Source organism: Brachycentrus maculatus, unplaced genomic scaffold (assembly GCF_059751285.1).
Source record: "Brachycentrus maculatus isolate JH-2025_06_01 unplaced genomic scaffold, ASM5975128v1 h1tg000046l, whole genome shotgun sequence".
NCBI classification, from domain to species: Eukaryota; Metazoa; Arthropoda; class Insecta; order Trichoptera; family Brachycentridae; genus Brachycentrus; species Brachycentrus maculatus.
In genome coordinates, this window is record NW_028280800.1 from 506358 (window position 1) to 534201 (window position 27844).

The 27844-nt window shown below is 29.8% G+C and overlaps 1 protein-coding gene across 2 annotated transcripts in view; it reads right to left on the reverse strand.

The window, feature by feature from the left end:
• Positions 1 to 27844, reverse strand: part of Drip (aquaporin homolog protein drip) — a 120992-nt gene that overhangs the window by 10685 nt on the left and 82463 nt on the right. For both annotated transcript variants that reach the window (XM_088277540.1, XM_088277541.1), the window contains one exon: positions 6012 to 6155. In XM_088277540.1, coding sequence (XP_088133666.1) covers positions 6012 to 6155 — 144 coding nt within the window. The remainder of the gene's footprint in view (positions 1 to 6011; positions 6156 to 27844) is intronic.

A 27844-nucleotide genomic window follows, 5' to 3' on the forward strand; every position in this document is an offset into this window, starting at 1 on the left:
TAAAAATTAAGTTTTTTTCACAAGACACGATAATTATATAACCTCTCTGAACAAAACAACAACCAGAACTCAAGAAACTTCACTAATAAATGAGATAGGACTATTTTTCGAACATTCAACTATCTGTCTACCTGTGCTAATTAGGGACCTTTCTCAGAAAAAGGGTTTGAAATTTTGTAAAGGCTTAAATAATCCAGGTATATTTTACATATTATTGAAGGTAATATACATGATATTAGATGTCAATAGAAAACTTAAAGTATTTATGTAAAATAAATATAATAATCCAAAAGATTTCAGAGTATTCTAAAAAATAATGGGTGGCCCTAATTCATTGAGTAGATACTGTATTTCTCGAATGTACGTGAATCATTACATGGCCTGAACTCATTATATAAGGACAACAAATCAACTTTTTACGTTTTTACAAACTCATTAGCCAACAATGTCACAAATAATAATATATAAATAGGTTTCTAGTAAAAAAACAGTGTTTTGTAATATTGATTCAATCCTTGGTTATTTTTTCATAAAAAAAGCAAAACACATAAACGAAATTTGATACAAATTTTCGAAGAAAGATGGGAGTTTATTAAAAGTTTTAACAATTTATTTTATATATTTTTTTAGTTAGCTTATATTACAATTAGTAGAAACTATTATTCACACTTAATTTACATAACATATATATTAATATGTATATATATATATATATATATATATATATATATCTTTAAAAATACAATTAAAATGAAATATTTTTAACTCCTTACATTTCAATAATACTTATTTTAAAAATCATATATTTATTTCGAAAAACAACTATTTTATTCAATACAAAACGGTGGTTTCAGCGAAAATATCAATTACGTTAAATATTACCTGGGTTTAGAAAATTAAGTTGCGGGCTATCGATTATCCCGCCTTAAGAATAAAATAAATTTTTTCTGTCACTCCTTAGAAAAAAATATTTGTCTCCATATTCTACATAATAAAACTTAAACTATTTGTATTTAATAAAATATAATAAATTTTCCGCCTCCATAGTAATGTAGTTGTTACTTTATTAAGCTAACGTGCTTGAGATCCCAGGTTAGACTCCTTAGAGGCTTAAAATAAATACAAATGATTTTTCACGTTGAAATCATAGAACGGTCGAGGCGCTGGCTGTTTAGAGCCTTCCCTAGAAAATGCTTTTTAAAAAGTATTTGATTTTGAGTTTTCGTAAAAAAAACATAAAAAAAGTGTTCATAGTTACCCAGGTTGACAGTGTACATTTTTATTTTTCAGATTAATAATAACTGTAAAAGTCCGGGAGGGAATTTAAGATAATATTTGCAATTCATAACATAAATATTACCATGACAATTTGTGGTTTTATGACGTCAATCCCGACTCGTGATTTCCAAAAAACGGTGATTGCATCCACATGTTACATAAATACACACTCCATACATTGGCAAATTGTAATTATTTATAATAATCAATTGAAAACACTACACAGAAATTTTATTAACCATTTAAGTACTGTAACACGACCACACATAAATGTAAAAAAAATATAGTTACACCTATCAAAACACACAGAGGTGTTTAAACGTGGGAAGAAAAAATATTACATATTCTGTAATGCTTATAACCTTGAGAGGAATACACGTTTAAGTGAATATTACTCCCAAGATCACTTACGACATATTAATTTAACGTTGCACTGGATAATTTACCGGATGACGTGTGAGGATGGAGAGATTTTATCTCTTACACATCTCTGTGTCCGTTTATATGACCGCCGTGTGTACACATTAAATGAGATATTACCGAGTACGCGGAGCTTCGCGGGAACAAGGGGACATTTAACATGGGGTGACTGAATTATCGGGGATATATTAATATTTTTAAAATATATATAGATCTTTTGTCCGCCTCCGTAGTGTAACGGTCAGCACGCTCGGCTACCGTTCTGGAGGCCCCAGGTTCGATTCCTAGGGGGGGGTAAAATAAATTTAAGTGATTTTTTCACTGTAATATTTATTCAATATTGCCCTGGACTGGTACCTGAAGCGGAGGGCTGATCACATTTCCTTCATATGTAAACGATCAAGATTACACTGCGTTTATATGAAGCAGAGCCCTATGCACCATTGGGGTGCATATAAGGGTTTTATTATTATTTTTTATTTTTTTATTAAGTTTGTTGAATACATATGGATTCGGATCCATATTCGGATAAATACTAAATAGCAACAGGTGACATTTTCTGATTAGTAATTTAAGTAAATTATAATTTCAATTTTCAAAAGGAATAACGCAAAAAATAATTTTTATTCAGGCTTGTATGCATGTAGTAGACAAAAGAAGAGGACGAAGAGTATAAAATATATATAACACCACCAATATGATCTTCTAACCCTTATCCCGCAACTTATCCTTCATGTGTTAACGATCAAGATAACACTGCGTATATATGATGCAGAGCCCTATGCACCATTGGGTGCGGATAAGGGTTTGATTGAAATAAAATAAATAAAAGTAGGTTGATAACAACATTTGTTTTATTTTTATTTTATAAAGCTTACACAATATGCTACCATATATTTTACATCACGTTATAAATTTAATCAGCGCCGGCGATTTATCGACTTAACGCCATTGACTTTACAAACAAATCGCATTTTATTATCTAATTTATTACGATGATCATTAATTATGTTAAATCACTTCGTTTTATCATATTGATCGAGACGATCAATTCAAGACAAGAAGGTGCTCGAACGATGTCCAAACTCTGATTTGACACTAAGTACGTCGACTTTCTGTTCCTTTGAGGTCGAAACGACGGGCAAAACAACTCAATAATGCCTTTATTAGTATTGTGCAAGAGACTTGAATGTTTTTAATGGCTAGGTCCGCCATTTTACGATCGTCGCTTTTCGCCGAAAAAACTGGAACGTCTAATAATTTCAAATGATGTCATTTGCTTTAATGTCAGGTATTATTTTGGCATGTCGTATTTTATCTCAATTATGTTTATAATATATTATGTGGTGACTGAACGCGTGCTTTGTTACTTTGATTCATATACAGAGTGGTACAAAAAAAGTTTATACAATACAAAGATGAACACTATATGTCAGATTTTTGTAAATTTTCGAATTCAGTTTTCAAAGAGAGCTGAAAGCTGCGTTTTTAAACCAAAATCGGATTTAAAAAATGTCTTAAGGCGGGATAATCGAAAGCCTCAATTTTCTTTTAAACCCAGGTAACATTTAACGTAGGTAATTTATTTTTTTCTTAAGGCCTAGTATTCGTTAAACAGAAACATAATGTTCTTTCAATCCAGGTAACATTTTAAGTAATTTATTTTTTTCTTAAAATACCATTTTAGCATAGAAAAAATAACTTCGAAATAATTATATAATTATGAAAAAAAGAGGTTTTGAAAGGTAAGGTGTTTAAAAAATATATTAAAATAATTTTCCAGTTTAATATATAAATAAGAAAAAAATATATATGCAAAAATATTCTTTAAAAAAATAAACATGTGACCTCTCCGGTGGTCTCCGGTGGCATGAATTCTGTATTAGCGAATGCTCCCTTAAACTCAGGTAACATTTAACGTTACATTCATTCATTCATTAAAAATGATATAATTAAAATGTAACTTGGTTTTACAATAATTATAAATTTATGGTGATTTTAAAACAAAGTTACATTTAAATTATAAAATTAGGTATAATTATAAAATAAGGTAAATAATTTTAATTATAAAAATAAATCACAAAGCTAGTGCTTCAAATATAAATTATATGTTATTAAAAATGTTGGTTAAAACACCGTTTTTGTATTGTAAAAATAAATTTCTAGAAATAAGTTGAAAGATAAGGATTTTTTTTCTTCAAAATATATACTTTACAGTAAGGTCATGCTTTAGGTACCAGTCCAGGGTGATGTTAGATAAATAATATCGTGAAGAATCACTGTTAATATCATATTTTGACCCTCATGGGAATTAAACCTGGGACCTGAAACTTAGCTAAGCACTCTTACCACTTCAGTACCGAGGAGGAAATTATACACACACACAAAATTAAAAATTGAAAATCAAAAAAATGTTATGAACATCAGGTATTTTTGTGAAAATGATAAAATTACAACTATTAGGCAATCTGTAGACATCATTAACTCTGGCAAAAATATATTATGTAGATAGCTTTTTATAAATTCGTCATAAGCTTGAATTTGAAACCATAAATCTTAGAATAGGGTCACCATACAATATGACTCAAATTTTCTAGAAATTAAACTGACATATGTTTCAAAATTTAAAAAAATACATTAAATACTCAAATTAATACACATTAAAATGAAAAAATGTGTTTAAATATGTTAATTTGTGTTATTTATGTCACAAAGGATACATAAAACATAGAAAATGATTGAATTTTAAACCGCAGCTTAAACATATCCTTTATTAATTCAAGGAGACCGTAAAACATATCCAAAAGGTCAAAATTTTACCTTAATAAATAAAATTATTTAAAAATAAATTTGCGAAACATGAGGTTTGTTATCAATCAAGACCATCTCGGGTAATTTATTAATGTGCTGTTGAATCGAAGAAATTATCAGAATTCGCTGGCAGCTTTACACAGATCAAGATGTTAATTGATATAATTTATATTTATTATCGTTATATCGTGAAATGCACACAGAGGTCAGAGGACAAAAATACGGCTACAACTTAAAAAGACGGTTATAATTTGACCAGTTATTTTTAACATTTTAAGTATGTCCAAATACTTATTCACAAATCTGGATTTTCTCCACTAAAAAATGTTTTTTCGTTAAGTCGGTAGTGTAAAGGCAAAGGGGTATATCTGTCTCAGACCAAATTTTACAGGAGAGCAAAAACAAACTTGTGAAATTAAATAACTCATTTTATTTTATGTATTTTTATATGTACATATCTTAATAAAACTAAATAAGTATTGCAACTACAGCTATATCCTTTTGCCAGATTATGGAATACACTATTTTAGACGTTTTGTTTTATTTTAAACAACCTTAGAAAATGAAAAATTTGACAGATAATACCCCTTTGCCATTACACTATCAAAGTGTCAACTAAATTTTCTCTAAATCCAGGTAACTTTATTTAATATTTTACTTTATTGACTGTTTTCTTAAAGCACCGTTTTTGCATGGAAAAAAATAATATAAAATAGCAAAGAAATATGATATATCCAATAAACATTATTAAAATAAATCGGGCGTGAACATACATGTGACCCCTCAGGTGGTCTCAGGTGGAATGAATTCTGTGTCAGCGAATACCTCCTTAAGGAATAACCCGCAAAACCTCTACTTTTAGAGGCTTATCTGCAGGTAGGATAGTAAGGATGGGGAATGTAAATGTGAAAAATACATCACAAACACCCGGGCCAGTTGTAAATAAATCCATCTTGAAATTATTTTGCATTTGGTGGGAATCGAACCCAATGATGCCAGTTTCGCAGTCGAGCGTCTACCCAATTACGCCACGGCGCCGTCGGAGCCTATTAAGGTTCAGTATTCGTTTATTTGCTATTATATCGTCTCTAATTCCAGGTAACATTTTACATATATTTTTTTTCTTCTTAAAATACCGTTATTGCATTGAAAAAATAAGTATTTCTTCGAAATAATTATATGGTTTTGAGAAGAAAAGACTTATTGAAAGGTAGGGAGTTTTTTTTTCCTATATATATTCTAAAAACACAAAAATTCCAATATATGTACATTCTTTTAAAAAAATCGGCGTGGACACACGTGCAGCGTGACCGCGGCTGAACGGATTCTGATTTGAACGCTTAGGACAAGGTCTAGATCTCACTCTTAAGTAAAACTTAATTTAACAAAATCTACATTTGGGATGATAAGCTCCCTAAATGTAGACTTCCATTTTCTTCTCCATCTATGTTGAGATGACAACAAAATATAAGCTAACTAAATAGAAATAAATAGGTGCTTACCTTGATAAGGGCGGCGCCGGCTACAGCGCCAACCATCTGGACGATGACGTAACAAGATCCCTTGAGGAGAGATATATCTCCCGTCACCAGAAGCCCGAGGGTCACAGCAGGGTTGATATGGCCCCCAGACACGTGGCCTATCGCCTAGAACAAGAAAAAACAAGATCAGTACCTACATAACATTTTTTATTTTTTTATTATTCAATATGGTTACATTTTCTAGACATTTCTACTTTTACAATCTTAAAATTAATAACGCATTTCCATCCAATAAAGAGACTTACAGGGACTTACTTAAAGGGACTTACAGTTATTATTTATTGTTTATGTTTGTTGGTGATTTTTGTGATTATTTTTCTTTCTTAGATTGACATGTTATGTGAATTATTATTTTTATTTCATCGTACACTCAATAACAATTTTCAAATTATTGCCGAAATGTCTCGGAATGGCCAAGAGACAATGACCATTTTCAATTTGATTCCAAACAATCCATGATTTTTGTATAATTATTTTAAATTTACAAAAAAATATATATTCAGAAGATTGAAAACTTTGCGGTATGTCTATTTTTAAATATTTCATTAAACGCATAATTACAAATTACAATTCACAATAACGAGTTTTCCCATGCCAAAGATATATTTTACAATATTCATTTAAAAATTAAAAGGAAATTGATTATGACTCGCAATCAAATCCGATATGGACGAATGATGCGATTTATTTCAGACCTACCCACTTCCATTATCCACGTATCGCTTACTCCTTTCAACAACGTAATTTTTAATTTTTTTTTTAATTTATCGATTTGGCGTTTAATTTGTGTTTGATTTAAAATTAATACATAAACGTAAATTTTCATGAACCAAAAATCGTAAAATTTCAGTTGTACTATATCCCAGTAAAAGCAGCATATTTTTAACTAAATATTTACCCGCTACAGGACAGAAAGTGTTGTTTTTGCATTTTGAAGAAAAGGTATTATTTAATTTTTAAAAAAAAATATACTAAATATTTTTCAATGAAGAAAAAACCTTCAGGTTTTACCTAAAAAGATCTGTTACACAGTAAAAAGGTTCAATAAGGGGTTTGATATTTATTTTTAATACATTTTATCATATTTTTAACCTTTAAAAACGATCTCCTGAAAAATCTAGTTTTTTGATATTTGACGTTGTTGAAAGGAGTGAGCGATATGAACAGCTCTTTTATATTAAGTTTGTATTTTTAATTACTTTATGGATAGTGAAAGCGGGTCGTATAAGAAGTTATTTTGACCAAAAGAGGAATTTGTTTTTGTTTTTTAATTTTTTAATTTACATTAATAAACTCAAAAAATCTAATTAAAACAAGTGTTTTATTTTTATAATTAAATTATTTAGTATTGTTACATCAATTTTTTATCATTCATTGAGACTTGCGTGAATTTATCAATAGATAAGTACTAAATATTATACAACGAGTGAGAGAGGAGTACATCACACATCACACATCACATTCATAGTGTGTGCGTTGCGTAACACATCTCTAGTTGTATTTTCACATTATTGATCATAGTCCGACGTGATGCTGACGTATGCTCTCCTACAAAGCGGTTGCTATCCTGTCGACTCGAAGTCGATAAAAAATTCACTGATTTATGTATTAAGCATTAAGATCAAACACCGATTTTTAATCCACTAAATTGTATTTTATTATTAAAAACACATAAACATAAAATTTGTGGCAATTAAAAAACGTTATTTTCGTAAGTTGGCAATAAGTGACGTCACAGAAACGATGGAGTTATTTTAATATTGGTAACATTGCTACATTATTGGCGGCTCTGATGTCTATGCTCCACCCTCCCACCATATTTGTATAACACAAATGGTAGTGTAGTGGTAAACAAACAATCCACACTACTACTATAACAGCTCCATAAACCACAGACAATAAACCATATGACGTCATTAAACGTTCGATGACGGAAATTTTATGACGCATGCGAACGCACGTTTTTCGTTATATAAAAATATCTAAAGTTTAAACCTTCATTTATCCCTTATTTCTCTACATATTTCAATAAGAATTTCACCGATAGTCTTGTGATTTTTCGTATTAATTTATTAGCCAATAATCACACATCGTGATAATTATCCATTTGAATAAATAAACAATAATAAAAAACGGAGTTTGAGTTATTATTACAGCAATCAAAGATTTGACTTTTCATATTATCAATCGACCGCGGGAGCGAGACAGCGCGAAACGCAACAGCTAGTTTGCACTATGCGCGGCGCGAGAGCGAGAGGGACGGCACTACACACCTGCAGTTTAACGGTATGTTACGTAATCGGCGGTTGTGTATAATTAACGGTTGATTTATATGTAACGTGCGAAAAGTGTAACCTTGACTGCGGCGAGAGTCACACAGTTATAGTTAAACTGTGGTTCCTCTTCGCCTATTATATACAGCTTATATATATATATATATATATATATATATATATATATATATATATATATATATATATATATATATATGTATATGTGTAAATATATATATATATATATATATATATATATATATATATATATATATATATATATATATATATATATATATATATATATATATATAAATATATACATATATATATTCTTTTATACAATTTAATACAATTTCTATACATTTCTACTAATTACAATAGGCAGGCGCTGTGGCGTAGTTGGGTAGACGCTCGACTGCAAAACTGGCGTCGCGGGTTCGATTCCCGCCAATTGCAGAATGAATTCAAGAAAGATTTATTTTCAATTGATCTGGGTGTTTGTGGTGTATTTTTCACGTTTACCTCCCCTATCCTTACTATCCTACCTGCAGACAAGCCTCTAAAACAGAGGCTATGCGGGTTATTCCTTTAAAAAAAAAAAAAAACATTCTTTTAATTTTAGTTGCGTTGAGCCTCTCCAACAAAGAATTGAAATATACAATTGTTTTATTTTAAACACTTCAAATGCTTCACAAGTATTATGAATTTAAACAAATTAGGAACATGAGCATTCTTTTTATTCCTTTATCACACTGAGCCGCAGAAACGCGGCGCAGGGTACAGCTTGTTAATAATAAAAACACGGACTTATTGTACATCTAATTCATTCAATCATTCAAACCCTTATCCGCACCCCGATGGTGCATAGGGCACTGCATCATATAAACGCAATGTTATCTTGATCGTTCACACACGAAGAAAAGGTGATCAGCCCTCCGCTTCAGGTACCAGTCCAGGGTAATATTGAATAAACATTAGTGTGAAAAAATCACTTATATTTATTTGATCCCACTTGGGAATCGAACCCGGGACCTCCAGTACGGTAGCCGAGCGTGCTGACCATTACACTATGGAGGCGGACAATAAAAGGTGAAATATCGAAAATTAAAATGTTTACTTTTGACCTGATAATTTTACGTCCTTGTTTTCCTTTGACCTCCAACGAAAATATTGATACAAGCAATTTCTAATTTCTGATTTTATTTGTAATTTTATACGTAATTGTACGGATTACCCTTCATGACCTCTACATTCTCCATAATTCTCAAAGCTATTGGGAAATGTTCGAAATAATTTACTTATCTTGCAAAAGTTCAATAAAAATTATATATTATTAACAACTTTGACTTTCGCCTTAAATTGTTGTTTTTTTTTTTAAAATATATTTTTCATCTAAATTCTATTGAACTTTATTTAAGGCCCAGAAATCAATAAATAGCCCGCAATATAATTTTCTCTAGACCCAGATAACATTTGACGTACTAGAATTTTTTTCTGAAAACTCCGTTTTTGCATTAAAATAATAAGTTTTTCTTCAAAATAACTATACGGTTTTGAAAATAAAATAGCCGTTGAAAGGTAAGGAGTTAAAAATAATATATATATACCTACAAATATTTTTTTAGTACATATTACAAAAAAATCTAATTCCTATGTATATTCTTTTAAAAAATGTGCGTGGAGACACGTATGGCGCCTCGCGTGGCTGAAAACTTTCTGAATTATGTAGATGTTTTCGTATTATTTTTTGACATCTCATCAAAGATGAAGAAGAATATGGAATTCTGGGCATTTACGGGGCTGACGACTGTCATGGGCTGGTTTAAGTGATCACTTTACACATGTGTAACATTCACCAATTCTACCCATTATTGACAACCACACTACTCAAATTCTTGGAAGTTCTAAATATATGAACCAAATTAGGAACCTTGTTCTTGAATCACTAGAACTTCACTAGAGACATCTATTGGTGAGATGTCAAAAAATAATATGATAATAACTCCTGCAATTGGAGATAATCCAGATTTTGTGAACAAGTATTTGGACACACTCAAAATGTTGTAGGTGTTTTCGAGTTCCCCTTTAAAAATCAAGTAAAGTTTCAAGTAAAAAAAAAAACAAAAACACTTTTGATAAGTTTGTAGGATTACTAGTAAAATTTCATCATTTCTTAATTAATTGATTCGGCAGTCGCTTAGCGGTTATAACTATCACTTTTTAATTTAAGTTTAAGTTGTTAATTACTTCGGAAAATGATGCGCAATGCACCGAAACGTGTGTCACTATAGATTTTTCTAAAATATTGGTATTTACCAAGTAAAGCGCAAATTAAAAAAAATCATCATTTGACATTATACAGCTTCAAAAATTAAACAATTGAACTATATACTTCAAAAATTACACAATCGTAGGCGCCATACTTCCAAAATCTATCAAATAAAACTAACATGTGAAAAAAAACCCAACAAAATTGCATTTTTACTTTGCATGTATTTTATTGTTTTTCAGACTTCCGTATTCATCTTATTTATTTTATTAAAATTAAACACTTGAATAAACCACTTTATCGAGTTTTATTTTTATTTACGACTAGTTTCGAAAACGACAGTTGTTTTCATCTTCTGGTACAAATTAAATTAATTTCATCTTACTTGTTATGTTACTTCATCTTTGATGAGATATCAAAAAAATATAAAAATAACTCTTATAATTGGAGATAATCCAGATTTGTAAACAAGTATAGACACACACAAAATGTTGTAAGATTTTAGGTGTAGAAAACTTGAAAATAGTGTAGTGTACTTTGCCATTCTTTTTCGGCATCTCAAAATAGATGAAGAAGAACATGGAAGTCTAGGCATTTACGGGGCTTACGACCGTCATAGAATATAAAATAATAAAACCCTTATCCGCACCCAACGGTGCATAGGGCACTGCGTCATATAAACGCAGTGTTATCTTGATCGTTTACACATGAAGGTAAGGTGATCAGCCTTCCGCTTCAGATACCAGTCCAGGGTAATATTGAATAAATATTACAGTTAAAAAATCACTTATAATATTTGTTTTACCCCCCTTGGGAATCGAACCCGGGACCTCCAGAACGGTAGCCTCCGGGACCTCCATTACACTACAGAGGCGGACAAAATATCGTCATAGAATAATATGAGAAATAACCTAAAATCATATTTCGTATACTAAACGATAGGTCATCATCACAACCTGAGACTCAGTTATAATTATTTTAGTATTACAAACTGTATCCTAGAACTGAGCAATGGTGTATCCTAGAACGCATTTGACTTAATCTTCCTACAAGGCGATGCCATTCAGCCGTGACTTCTTCGTCCAATTTGGCGCTTCTTCGTAATATGTTCTACTCTATAATAATAATAAATATTAACTATTGATCTGTGTTTCAAAAATGAATAAAAAATGGGGTCAGTGTTATGACGTACGACGAAAGTAAAATGATCCCACGTGGGAAGATTGTACAATATTCCGTATAGCCAATCTAACGCGACGCCTTTGCACTTTTTTTGCAATCACTTTAGTCTAAATTGTATAAAAACTGTATTTCACTTTCAGTCAGACTTGTATAAAATTTGGGGAGGTACCGAAATTGAATTAAGGATCCAGTTTACGCACAAACTATTTATTTATTTATTTTCATCTTACACATAATCGCAGACGAATATGCGGCAAAACGATGTATGATAGATCGGCTGTCCAAACTCAAAATACAGCAAGGGGCATTTTTTATGTAGTACGTAGTTTTTTTTGCATTTTTGCATGGATATTCTACCAAGTCGAAAAATACAAAAAAATACGTACTACAAAAAAATGTCCCTTACTGTGTTTTTTTAAGTTTGGACGGCCGAGATATTCAAGTGGTGAAATAAGGAAATAATGTAAGGCTGAGATAAGAAGCATTATCAATAAAATTAAAATTAAGAAATGTGTGTTTAGATGGTTTGGACATGTGGAACGAATGAGTGAGTAAAGAACGGTTAATTACGGAAAATTAATGAGGCGAATATGGGCAGAGGAAACCGAGGTTCTGCATCGCATCAACACAGTGTTATATTAATCGTTTATAACTTGACGGTAAGGTGATCACTCCGGCGCTTCAGGTGCCATTTCAGAGTGATTTTATAAAAATAAAAACGAGGAAAATCACTTATATTTATTTTACCTGAGACCTCCAGGATGCCACGCTAACCACTACGCTACAAGGTTAACACACATATATATATATATATATATATATATATATATATATATATATATATATATATATATATATATATATATATATATATACATATATATATATACATAATATATAGATTTACATACACAATATTAAAAATTGCAGTATGAATAATTTATTAATATTTTTCTTTAAAGTTTTTGGCAGATACTTTATGACACATTTCATAAACTTTATAAAATAAAACAACTTTGTTTTTAACCACTTTTTTATTAATACATTTTTTCTCTAACCGGTTTCGACAAGAACCTTGTCATCATCAGGTCCTTGTCCTGCATGTTTAAAATTTGGTTAAAACAAAGTTGTTTTATTTTATATAGTTCAAAATAATTACACTAACAAAAAGTTTGAAGTAATATGAGTATGATAGTGTAACTAGATTGATAAAAACTAAGAAGACGTAGGGAGTAAGGTCAAGTAAGATTCCAAGGGAGAGATGATACTATGTATAGTTAAGGCAGGTGGAATTATTTATAGATGAATGAATAAAAAAAGAACTCCACCGACAAGATACATAAGGTGGCTTGCTGGGTCTCTGCAAAAAAATGTTCTAAATATATAAAAATTGTGATTTAAACAAATGTATACAAATAATAAAATAAAAAATTGACTAAAAAAATAGTGAAGTTCTAGTGATTCATGAACAAGGTTTCTAAATTGGTTCATATATATAGAACTTCCAAGAATTTGAATAGTGTGGTTGTCAATAATGGGTAGAATTGGTGAATGTTATACGTGTGTAAAGTGATCACTTAAACCAGCCTATGACGGTCGTAAGCCCCGTAAATGCCCAGACTTCCATATTCTTCATCTTTGATGAGATGTCAAAAAATAATATGAAAATAACTCCTGTAATTGGACATAATCCAGATTTTGTGAACAAGTATTTGGACACACTCAAAATGTTGTAAAAAAATTGGTTTACTTTTTAAAAATTTTATGAAATATTCCTCTGAAATAAAGGGATACTACTTGAAAACGAAATAAATAAAATCACTATGAGCATTGGAATTAATCATATTTGTACGAAGAGATGTTTGGTGTACAGGCGTCTTAACAAATTATTATTAAAGTACTATTAATTTGCAATAATAATTGACTAACTGACAGAAATTACAGAGGCGTGCATATAAATTAGCAAAAATGCAACTAGCGTGTAATTTTAATGTAACAAAAAATAGGACGTACAAGTCAAAACATAGAATTTTGCGGCGTAAATTTAATGCGAATATTAAATTTAATATTATTTCTCAATATTTATATGTTCAGCTCACGCCTCCCCTTAAAATGAGATCCATAAACAAGTTAGTGTACAAAAAAAAGTGATGAAAAAATGACCTAATAAATACGTCATCCTCTTTACGATGTAGGCTTTACTGGTGTATTTTATTTGTTCATTATTTTTTATAATATATTATTATTTTGTTGATGAACGCCTCGAACGAATATATATATATATATATATATATATATATATATATATATTTATATATATATATATATATATATATATATATATATATATATATATATATATATATATATATATATATGTATATATATATATATAGTTATATATATATACATATATATGTATATATATATGTATGTATATATATATATATATATATATATATATATATATATATATATATATATATATATATATATATATATAATAAGTATAAGTGATTTTTTCGCTGTAATATTTATTCAATATTACCATGGACTGGTACCTGAAGCGGAGGGCTGATCACCTTTCCTTCATGTGTAAACGATCAAGATAACACTGCGTTTATATGACACAGTGCCCTATGCACCATTGGGGTGCGGATAAGGGTTAAAATATATATATATATATATATATATATATATATATATATATATATATATATATATATATATATATATATATATATATATATATATATATATATATATATATATATATACATATATACACATACATAACGAAATTTGTTATTTTTTGTTTCGACTTTATATACAAAAATTTGCAAAAAAAAAACTGAAAATACAAAATCATCTACTTATTGCAAAATTGAAATATTGAAAACTTCTCTAATTATTATACTATATTATCAGTTACCTCAAACAGGAATGTTCCAGTTACATCAAAGGTAATAAAAGGAAAAAAAATAATCTGAAATTGTCAGATATTTTTTTACAATGACGCTTAAAATAAATGTTATAATATTTTCCTCGCAACTTTGTCATTTTGTTGTACTAGTATTTACCAATGTCTGCTTTTTACATTCATTGATGTATCAAGGCAAAGATAAAATCACAAACGGTTGAAATTGCAGGTACGCTATTTATATAACACTCAATTATGGCGACGTAATAACAAATATTTAATTTGTCAAGAGGTTAATAACAAGCACTTAATTAAAAAGTAATTTGTTCGCGAACATGACTCGGCGCAAAGCCAAATAATAAAAACATTATGATCTGTTTTCGAAAGTGAGTGCCGTTCTTCTCTCCCACAGTGACATTACTGTCTGTGCGAAACCGTGTTGCATAACCGAGTCGGCCTGCACACAGGATTAATGGGTCATTCTCACAATAATGTACAATCAAGGATCTTTTATCATGTTTCAACATTTTTCGAAAAAAAACTGTACATATTATTTATTGATTCGGCATTAACTTTGTGGAAAAACATGTTGATTTTTCTCTAATTAAACACTTGAATATACCACTTTAATGAGTTTTATTTATATATATGTATATGACTAGTTTCGAAAACTTGCAGATGTTTTCATCTTCTGGTAAAAATAAAAACATAAAAAAATGAAAAAATATTGATACTTACAGTTTAAAATTTTACCAGAATATGTAAACATCTGTAAGATTACAAAACTTGTTGTAAATATAAATAAAAGTCATTAAAGTGGTTAATTAAATAAAAACTGTACATGTTTTATTTTCATATCTATTATATATCATATCTATTATATTGAAATTCATTTCCAGAGATTGGTCAGTTTATACTGCAGTCGAAATGCGATCTCTCGTACGAATGTGTATCAAAACGATGAATTATGGATGGAAAAAACCCCAAGGAAGACGACTCCCTGGCAGACCACTAACGAGATGGATTGACAGCTGGAAATCGACATTGCCGGAGGCTATACTTATAGGGCACTGCATCGCATATAAACGTAGTGTTATCTTGATCATTAACACATGAAGGAAAAGTAATTAGCCCTCCGCTTCAAGTACCAGTCCAGGGTAATATTGAATAAATATTACAGTGAAAAAATCACTTATATTTATGTGACCCCCCCCCCTGGGAATCGAACACGGGACCTCCAGCACGGTAGCCGAGCATGCTGACCATTATTACACCACGGAGGCAGACAAAAACGCCATTAATGTCATTTATTTTAACAAAACTTATTAAGAAAAAAATATTTGTACACAAATTCCGATTTAATCGTGTGTCTTTTCTGTGCGAATTACCGCAATGTTTGGTACATCCACCGTAATGATTTTTTGATGAGAGGAGAGAAGACATTATCCGCGCATTTCAAATTCGTACTGATCTGCTAGTCTTGCAATGATCTTATGGATAATTTCTTCATTTTTAGTAAGTACTCTTAGTGGAGAATAAATTGCACAAATTGCCAAAAAGACAATCAATTTTCAACCAAACACGAAAGGAAAATCTAATGAGTAAGTAAAATCATTATCTTTGTTCATTCAAACGTGCTTTGAGACAGAAAAATTAATAAATTTAAGAATTTAATAAAAAAAAACACTTGTATCATACCACATTTTGAGTCTTTTAAGGTCTTCTTCTTCTTCATCTTGGTGTAGGCCTTGTGGCCTATTTTTAAGAGGAATAAGCCTCATGCTAATAATGTTGATTCCCAGCTATCGACCCATCTCTTTGGTGGTCTGCTCGGGAGTCGTCTATAGTGGGTTGGCCGTACAGTGCGATGTGTTTCTATTAAGGTGATACAACGAATCACATAATTCAATCAACTGCCAGAGAGGTAACACGTTTTTGGAATGCATTTGGAGAAAAAACATTAAGGTTTTACCTAAAAAGATCTGTTGTGCAGAAAAAAAGTTCAAGAAGTGGCTTGATATTAATTTTTAATACATTTTATTATATTTTAAAACATTAAAAACGATCTCCTGAATAATCGAGTTTTTTGATAAATGTATGACGTTGTTAAAGGAGTGAGCGATATGTAATATACTCGTACACATGAGCGAAGCCGATTCACGTCAGTCCAATCATTCATTTTTTGCAGTACCTATTTGCCAAAATACGTGGGAATAGAAACAGCGAGAGCTTTGAACCCGATTCCGCAATGAGCCCGCGATGATAATGATTAACCGAGTGGAAACATAATGATTTATTCAGTCACCGGTTTCGCAAGCGCCTAGGTGAATGCTGACATTGTCCTCCTTTCTTGACAGAAATTATAGAGTATTATTTGTATAGAGCAAATTTGAATCGGAGATGGAACGTTGCAAAAGTAATCGATTTTTGGCATGACATGATTCATCCTTTGAGATGGATCTAACCCCTGCGGACGCGGTGAGTACAATTATTTCATATTATTTCGAGAAATAAAAATACTTTGTGTTCTGATCCACTCACATTTTTATTAACCAACTAGTTTCGGCAACAACCTGTTGTCCTTTTCAGGGTGAGGGTGAGTGGATCAGAACACAAAGTATTTTTATTTCTCGAAATAATATATCAATATGATCAACAAAGTTAATGCTTTCAATATTCAAAACACAATTATTTCAATTTAATATTCAATTCTATACTATACTACACCGTAATGTAATGGTCAGCACGCTTGGCTACCGCACTGGAGGTCCCGGGTCCGATTTGATGTTTTTTCACATTTTCAATAAATTTCGCAACATAGTTTAAAAAAAATTGCTTTGCAAGAGCAGATCTGTCAGGAAGCCTAGATGCTTCTGTATCAGATCTGGGCATGTGGTGGGACAGCTTTCAATAACTCCCAGGTTCGATTTCCAGGGTGGGGTTAAATAAATTTAAGTGATTTTTCACTCTAATATTTATTCAATATTACCCTGGACTGGTACCTGAAGCGGAGGGCTGATCACCTTTCCTTGTGTGTGAACGATTAAGATAACACTTCGTTTATATGATGTAGTGCCCTATGCACCATTGGATCTAGATAAGGGTTAGGAGGATACTAGGCTATCGTTTATTTATATTTATCTGTATATATGTATGTGTATATTTAATAGTTATTTTTTAAATTATTTTTCTACCCAAACTTTTCTACCCTATTTTCTATAAAGTCTACCCAAACTTCCATATTCTTCTTCATCTTTGAGGAAATGTCAAAAAAAACTCCCATAATCGGAGATAATTCAGATTTGTGAACTAGTATTTGGACCCACTCAAAATGTTGTAAAAAAACTAAACTCACTCTGCGTGTTTGAAAGTGTTGAACCACTTCTACTTTCCTTTATTCCCAACTGATGCACAGTGCAATCTATTCGTACGAGTATAATATTGTGTGGAGAATTATTACCAGTGATAGCTATTTATTACTATTGGAACATGAAGTTTTGAATTTATTTGCTGTGTTCAATACAACATGTAATTCAAGCCATTATTATTAAACCAAGTCGGAAAGAGAACTACAAAAAAATAAATGATTCCCAAAAATACGCTTTTAAATTTAATTAATATAACAACTTTGTAATTTTTTTCCAAATTAAATAGTTGTTATTTAATTATATAAAATGCAGTTTCCACATAAATGGCATGTGGAAAAAATTACAAAGTTGTTATTTTATAATATAAAAAGCAGTTTCCGCATGAATTTCATGTGGAAAAAATAACATAGTTGTTATTTTATTGTAAAAAATGCAGTTCCACCAAGAAATGTCACTACAAAACTTAAATTTAATTTGTAAATTTGAAAAAGAAAAGTGCAAAGGAAATATGTATAGATATATTTTGATATTAATGACATAACTTTCTTCATTTACGATTACAGTTCTAGAAAATTTATAAAAGTACAATTACATATCGCTCACTCCTTTCAAGAACGTCATAAATCAAAAAACTTGATTTTTCAGGAGAGCGTTTTTAAAGTTTAAAAATATAACACAATGTATTAAAAATAAATGTTAAGCCACTTATTGAACTTTTTACTGTGCAACAGATCTTTTTAGGTAAAACCTGAAGGTTTTTTCTCCATTTGAAAAATATTTAATATATTTAAAAAAATGATGAAACAATACCTTTTCTTCAAAATGCAAAGACAACACTTTCTGCCCTGTAGCGGGTAAATATTAAGTTAAAAATATACTTTTGCTGGGATATAGTACATTTTCTGGGCATTCTCCACAACTAAAAATTTTAGATTTTTGATTTATGACGTTCTTGAATGGAGTGAGCTATATTTCGTATTGTAAATAGTCATATTGCTTGTGATGTTTCTATTAAAAACAATAGGCTTTCAATTGAAAATTAATATAATTTTTATTTATTTAAATTTAACTAGCTACTAACTAACCATCACAATACACACGTCCGAGAAGGGATAGGAAAAGAGGGTAGAATGCCACACCACTCCGTCTTCGGAAACAATCTTCGCCTCTTCCATATTCATGCATCTCCTCATACATACTCGCAGATTATTTCAACTTTTGTTCTACCGCTTGCAATTACATATTTGAAATACTTGATTGTTGGTACCTGTACTACATATTATTTTGAGGTGACCCATCAGGCAATGGGATGTGATTTATCGGTGAAGTTATTTTTTATACATTTTCAGAAAGAAAAAAGTATTCGCAATACCTTGATGAATCGTGATAATTTATCAGAATTTCCACAGAAAGTATTAAGGCCATGAATTCGTTAAGTCGCAACTTAATTGTCTGTAAATTCGATAATATAATATAAATAATCGAAAGCCTTTATTTTATTTTAAACTCAGGTAACATATAACGTAATTGATTTTTTTGCTTAAGGCCTAGTATTCGTTAAATAGCAACAACATATTCTCTAAATCCAGGCAACATTTTACGTAACTGATTTTATTCTTAAAATATCGTTTTTGCATTGAAAAAATAAGGTTTTCTTCGAAATAATTATATGGTTTTGAAAAGATAAGAGTTTTTGAAAGGTAAGGAGTTAAAAAAATTCAAAAATATTTTTTCCATATATAATATATTCTAAAAAATAATAAAATATCTAATATACATTATTTAAAAAAAATGGACGTGAACAGACTTGTGACCTCTCCGGCGGTCTCCGGTGCAACGAATTATGTATTAGCGAATATCCCCTTAATATAACATACGAATTGGTATATAATGTTGTTAATATGACCTCACAATACGATTGTAGGTCAAACGAAAAATGAATTTATTGAAAGGTTTCGCGCTTGCCCGTGCGCTGAGCACATTCCCATACATCAGTCGTTCAGCCTAATACGTAATTATTAATAAATTTATTTTCTACAAATTAAATACTAAAACTGTACTTTTCTAGGCAGTTCAGAGGTTAAAAATAATTTAAGCATGTAACGTGTAATTTTACTATAAAGATAATATGTTTCGCTCGCCCAATTTTATTGACCTAAAAAGGTATTTTTTTAAAGAATAGAAATCTTCAAATCTAGATTAGGTATGTATTACATTAATACATACAACTCTTATATAGAAAACAAACCTTTTTATTGTTTTATTGTATTAAAATGGTACGTTTTAGGCAATTAGTAGGCATAAATGAATAAAAGGTATGTTCAATGAAAAATGTTCTGATTCGCTCAGAGTTGATATAACGAACTAAAAATATTAAAAACTATTTATATCAGGTCAAATTTAGTATATTTTTTTCGTTACTTGTTATTTAAATGATTAAAATAATTAAAATATCACAATATTTTGAGTGTGTCCAAATCTTCGTTTAGTCGACAAAATGTTGGAAATAAAATAACGAGATTATAAGAAAAATGAGGAGATTCGTAAAACTTGAAAATCACGTTTTCAGGCGTTTCTCATTATGTAAAATAATTTCGATAGGATCTTGCAAAAAATGTTACATAAATAAATGCATTTCTTCTAAATAAAAAGCTTACTAAAAAATGTAATAGATACTACCACGAACTCACACGAAGCAACGTGCGATTAAAACATATTATATATATATATATATATATATATATATATATATATATATATATATATATATATATATATATATATATATATATATATATATATATATATATATATATATATATATATATATATATATATATATATATTTAAAAATATAAACATTTATACACATAATGTGTGTTTAAGTGTGTGTGTGTATTCTCATCAACAAGTAAAAATTCAAACTGTATTTGAGAATTCAAAATGTATTTTTACCTGTCAATGAAAACATCCTTATTCCTCAAAACTAGTCGTGTTTTCATAAATAAACTGAAAATGTGGTCTTTCGCAAGTGTTTTATTTTTTTTAAATTTAAACCAGTCACAAAAATATTTTTTTTCTCCTTAAAATGACGAAATAATTATGATTAATAATATTGTACATAGATTAAATTAAACATACCGTCTGACTTGCAGAAAACCTATTAACTAACCCTTTTTTTGCAAACGGAGATAAAAAAAAATCTCGCCAGAGCCATTCTAATATGTTTATTACAATCCTGTGCAAATTAAGGCATGCCTATTTCGCTTGATCTACATTTGCGGAATACATGAAATAGTAATAAGTACACCTGTGTGTATAAATGAGAAAATAAAATACGATAAAAATGAATTTAGCCGCTCCACGGGCAGAACCGGATTGTGTGGAAATAGAGTCGAAACGAAAAAGAATTAAACTGTTCGCTTCGGATTCGAAACACTCGAGACTAGGTGTGTACAAAATATAATACAATGTATCAAAAAATTAACATTTAAGTATACTTACAACTGTATTAAAAAATTATGTTCATGTTCGAACATTAACGTCAAGAAAAGTCATACATAACTCAAATAGAGGGTTTTAGATATATACACATCGCTCACTCCTTTCAACAAAGTCATATATCAAAAACATCGTTCTTAAAGTTCAAAAATATAACAAAATGTATTAAAAATAAATATCAACCCATTTTTTGAACTTTTTACTGTGCAACAGATCTTTTTAGGTAAAACCAGAATGTTTTTTCTCCATTCGGAATATATATAATATATTTTTAAAAAATGATTAACAATACCTTTTCTTCAAAATGCAAAAACAACATTTTCTGCCCTGTAGCGGGTAAATATTAAGTTAAAAATATGCCACTTTTGCTGGGATATAGTACATTTTCTGGGCATTCCGAAATCATGCACAACTGAAAATTTACGATTATTGATATATGATGTTGTTGAAAGGAGTGAGCGAGCGAACATGTTTGTTATATTTATTCAGACGTTGGATTATTCATCCTACAGATGATATATCAATATATATTAAAGGTCTCTCAACAACACACTAAGGACGGGAAAGGTATTTCTATACGTCCGATCGATTGATGCTTAAGGACGGAAAGGGTATTTTTACCTTACTGGCCTTATTTCAAATGCTGAAAAGAAGGAACTATCCAATGTTTTAATATAAATATTATATACCAATCTCTTTGTTAAGGTCTAAACTATATGAACATAATTATCAAATCCTGTCGCCAGCAGTCCGCAGACGTAAAAAATAACCGTCTGAAATGTGTTAAGATGGAGGATCTATCGTTTTTTTTTTACAAAAAAGCCGGTTTTATATGATGGAAGTCATAGCATACCATAGCTTATGACCTGACATTTACCTGGCTCAAGTGATCATTGATACTTTGGTGAAACGTTCTCCTATCTGCCAATTATTGAACCTCCATATTACATTAAGTTTTGAAACATGTATATTTGCGATATTGTTGGATTATTTTCATATATGAGTAGTTATTTGATAGATTTATAATTTAAAACAGACGGTGAAACCTCACTTAAGAAATTTGTGATGTTAATAGCTTACTCCAACTAAAAATAGGTAAAATTCACTCAATATTAGTTCCCATATTTTAGGAGAGTCTGATATAACTATTAAATTTTCAGATAATACTGATACATCATCCGTAGGGTGAATAATCTAGCGCGCAATATAAACAATAATAAAATGTGTTAAAAGTTTAAAATTATAATTTAAAACTTAGAATAATGAAACTATGTTTTGTAATTCCTTCCATAGAAATCTATTCATTCTGAAATTAATACTCTCGTTTTTTATCACATTAAGTCTTCGAAATATTTGCAAATATTGCAGTTATCGATTGCACCTTTCACTAATAAAAATTGAATGCAGCTCTAATAGTAAACGATTTTCCATCTATGTTGATAAATTGAGGTTAAGAGTGGGTGATTCAAATTAAAAATACAAAAAGAACTGAAAAAAGTCGTTTTCTGAAGTACCACGAGACTTTCGACACCGTGTGTGGCTATAATAAGCAATGGAATATAATAAATGTGTGGGTCGGAGCTAAACATGTCTAATACACAATTAAATAAAGTTAACATTTATTTATTCGCCTCCGTAGTTTGGTAATTAGAGCTTTTGGTAACCGAACTAGAAGTAAGAGGTTCGATTTCAAAGGAAGTAATCTCTTATAAAACATATAAGAGATTTTTACTCTTATTTTTACATATATAATATGTATTTGGCTGGAATTTGCGACGCAAGGGAGAAGTGATTATCTTAGTCTCTGATGAGAATTGACTGAGAATTGACGATCAAGGTAACGCTATATCGTTTCAATCCAGTATCTATGCAATCCGTTTCAATCCAGTATTCATCAGTTAGTAGATACACCACTATTTCTGACTCTTATCAACATCCAATGGTGCATAAGGCACTGTATAATATTGACTCATATAGAGCTCCAAGTGCTCCCTTTAGAGAAATGTGGTTATCAATCACGGGTACAATGGTGAATGTTTTTTTTTTTTAATTTTATTGGCAAAGCATCCAAAATTGAGTGATACGTGAATGGTGAATATCGTAGCAGTTGTAAGGCCTGTAAATACCCAGACTTTCATACTCCTTTTCGTCTTTGTTGATATGTCAGAACAGTTAAAAAAATCTGCTATGTTTAGAATACTACTATTTTAATGTAAATTTCATATAATTTTAGTTGGAACATAACTAATGTTTTGTTTTTCCTTTCGTTTTTTTGGATTAGACAACTCTGGCCCTGGTCCTCACAAATATACTTGTGCATATTCTACTCGATGAGTCATGAATGAAAACACGTATGATGAAGAAATATAACGGCGACGCGCTGTCTGCCGAAAATTGTCTTAAATAATAACATTACCAGCTATTAGCTATTAATGCCGTTTCGATATATTGTTTCCTACAGTCAAAAGCGCAATAGTTAATAGTCATAATTTAGTCATGGAACAATACGTTTAGATGTTGAAAAACCTATTATTTACATGCATTATAAAGTTAGATAAATAAATTCAACATTGCATTATAAAGCAGATCAATAAATTCAACATAGAACATGCTAGATTGAGAAAAATGTTCAATGCACGTGTATTTGAAAAATAGAGTGTAATCTCTTGTTATCTTCAAATAAACAAATCAGTACGGGACCAGCTGCGTGAGAAGCCAGACGTGTTGTCCGCACATTTTTTTTGAAGAATATATATTGGAAAAATATATTTATCTTTTTTTCAAACTCAGTAACTACCTTTCAGTAACTCTTTTGTTTTCAAAATTATATATTTATAACGAAGAAAAACATATGTATATATATATATATATATATATATATATATATATATATATATATACATATATATATATATATATATATATTATATATATATATATATATATATATATATATATATATATTATATATATATATATATATATATATATATATACATATATATATATATATATATATATATATATATATATATATATATATATATATATATATATATATATATATATATATATATATATATATATATAAATATATATAAATTATTGTTTAATTTTAGTTAAAAGTATGGCAAATTTAGATTTTTCTGAGTAAATTAGGTGAGTAGTCCTCGGCTCCTTCACAGCAAAATAAATCTCCCAAAACAAAACTTTGAGTGTTAATTTTTACCTCAAATAAAGAAAAATATGAATTGATTCACGTATTTTGGGTGGCAAAAATTATTTTAAATTTTGTTTAGTAGACCATTTATCTAGAGAAACTAGTGAGATTACCAATTAAATGTATTAAAGATGCCAGCAATAAAAAATCCAGATAAATCATCTATGTTCGCGTTAAAAGGGGTCAAAATCAATGGCCGGGCAATTTGCTGGCGGCCTTCAAACAGTCATTTCTCTATCAAAGAGTAAGAAACTATTTTTATTAATGAGAGTTGAAATTGCAGTCCACTCTATATGTAACTAACTGGTTTGGTGTCCGAGCTCATGTGTTCAGTTCAATATAAAAAAAATATGACCATGTATCACCTTCTAGCGCTGAACTGAAATGGATTCATTTCAATCAGCGCGAAAATTTCCAATATCTTTACTTTGTAATAATCTTCACCACCCCTATCTTGTTGAAAACTTAATGAACCTTGTGGATACATAAATATCAAGTACCGTAAAACGGGTCTACTTGAACTTTGATGTGTTACGTGAGCCCAGTACAAAAAAAATTAAATCTATATTTTGTCTACAATATTGAACCATCGACATGATTCATTGTTTGCCTGGCAGGTGACACTTATCGTGACGATACTTCGATCGATACCATGATCTAAATATTTTTTTGTACTGGGCTCAAGTAACACATCAAAATTCAAGTAGCCCCGTTCTACGGTACCTTATTATTTTTTGACATCTCAACATAGATGAAGAAAAATATGAAAGTCTGAGGATTTACGGGGCTTACGACCGTAAGCTGTTTTAAGTGATCACTTTACACACAGGTAACATTTACCAAATTCTTGGAAGTTCTATATGTATTATTCAATTTTAAAATATTTATAAGAATCACTAGAATTTTCACGAGAGACATCTATTGGTGAGATGATGAAGATTTTTTACGGAGCAGAATCTCTTACATGCCTTTTAGTATGTGAGGTCCGCATTCTGGATTATAATAACCTACATGACAAACGCCAGAAAATATCGTTTTCATTTTATTGTTTGAGCTTATAATTTGACCAGATAATTTACTTACAACATTTCAAATGTGTCCAAATACTAGTTCGCAAATCTGGATTATCTCCAATTAAAGAAGTTATTTTTCATATAATTTTTTGACAGGTTAGGTTAGGTTAGGTTAGGTTAGGTTAGGTTAGGTTAGGTTAGGTTAGGTTAGGTTAGGTTAGGTTAGTGTATATATTCGTTCCTTCCTAATCACCCAGAAAAATATTAAGGCATCCAAAACAAACATTAATTGAAATAAAATTACGATCGTTTCTAAAGATCACGGTTTTAATTGATTGAAAACAGTATTTGTTTTATAATTTATATTTGAAGCACTTATTGTGTGATTTCCCATTTTATAATTAAAATGTAACTTTGTTTTAAATCACTATAAGATTTGTAGTGATTTTAAAACAAAATTATATTATAAGTATTTGTTATAGTTTTACTTAGTAAATACCAAATTGTGATATTTACTGTTCTTAACTTAAATTAAAAATTGATAGATTTTACCACAAAGTGACTGCCGAATCAATTAATGAAAAAATAATTGAAAACAATTTGATCGTTGTGTCTTGCGTAATCGCACTCGTGTCGAGACCTCTATGGGTACTTAATTTGTTTTATAAACGCATAAGTATAGCAGGAGTCTATAATAAGCAATTATTTCTTCTTAATATTCCTCAATTAAATGTGTGTTGCAATATTAATGTACATCTGGTGTAAAGTAACGGTGATGAGATGTGCCAAACACAAGTTGTCGCGAATCAGTTTACACAAAAAATACCACCTTAAAATAATACAAATTATTTTTTTTTAAATATATTTTACCCGTGAAATCAATTGCCCGTAACACTAAATGACAATTTAATACATTGAAAGCATGTGATTTATCTAAAAAGCTGAAATTTGCATTGTTCTTACATAATTATTATTAAATATTAATTAATGAGAGAAATCCTATGTAAACACCGTTTGTGTATTGAAAAAATAAGTTTTTTTTTCTACTTAAATATTTGAAAATAAAAAAGTAATTGAAAGGTAAAGAATTAAAAAATTATGGTAAATATTTTTAAAAAATGTATGTAGACCAAAATCGCTTTCTGAATCGGATGTTTGCGGGTTCTCACTTAACACAACAGTACAACATAATAAACCTTATTAATAACATATACTAACTTTGTCCGCCTCCGTAGTGTAATGGTCAGCACGCTCGCCTACCGTTCTGGAGGTCTTGGGTTCGATTCCCAGGGGGGGTAAAATAAATATAAGTGATTTTTTCACTGTAATATTTATTTAATATTACCCTGGACTGGTACCTGAAGCGGAGGGCTGATCACCTTTCCTTCATGTGTAAACGATCAAGATAACACTGCGTTTATATGAAGCAGTGCCCTATGCAACATTTGGTACGGATAAGGGTTTTTATTTATTATTATTTTATTTAATAACATATATGTGGAATTATTTAATAGGCTTTTATTATTGTCAATCAAACAATTTATTTTATATTTCTCATGTGTGAGCTGTATAATTCCTAAACAAATAAAAATAAATAATTTATAAACTTCAAATGATATACTAAAATCACAAAGCTTTAAAATAAATAAACAATTTGCTCACAAACCAAATGTTTTCTCAATGCATTACCTTCATGATGACATAACGAGTTACGAGCCTCCGTTCACATGACTACTGGCCACACATAGCCTGTAATTTAATCATAATCCACTTGAGAATTAATTACTTTATTAATCAAATTAGGTTTAATTTAATTTTAGATTAAATATTGCGGTAACATCTAATTAAGAATCAATACGTTTTTAACGTAAAAAAACGACTTGCGGACTTAAATCCAGAATAAATCTTCAGTGTTATGAAGTAATTTATAGATTTTGAAGCATTTAAACATAAATTTTATTGAGATATATATCACTAATCTAATACATTACTTTTCATATTATTTTTTGACATCTTATCAAAGATGAAGAAGAATATAAAAGTAT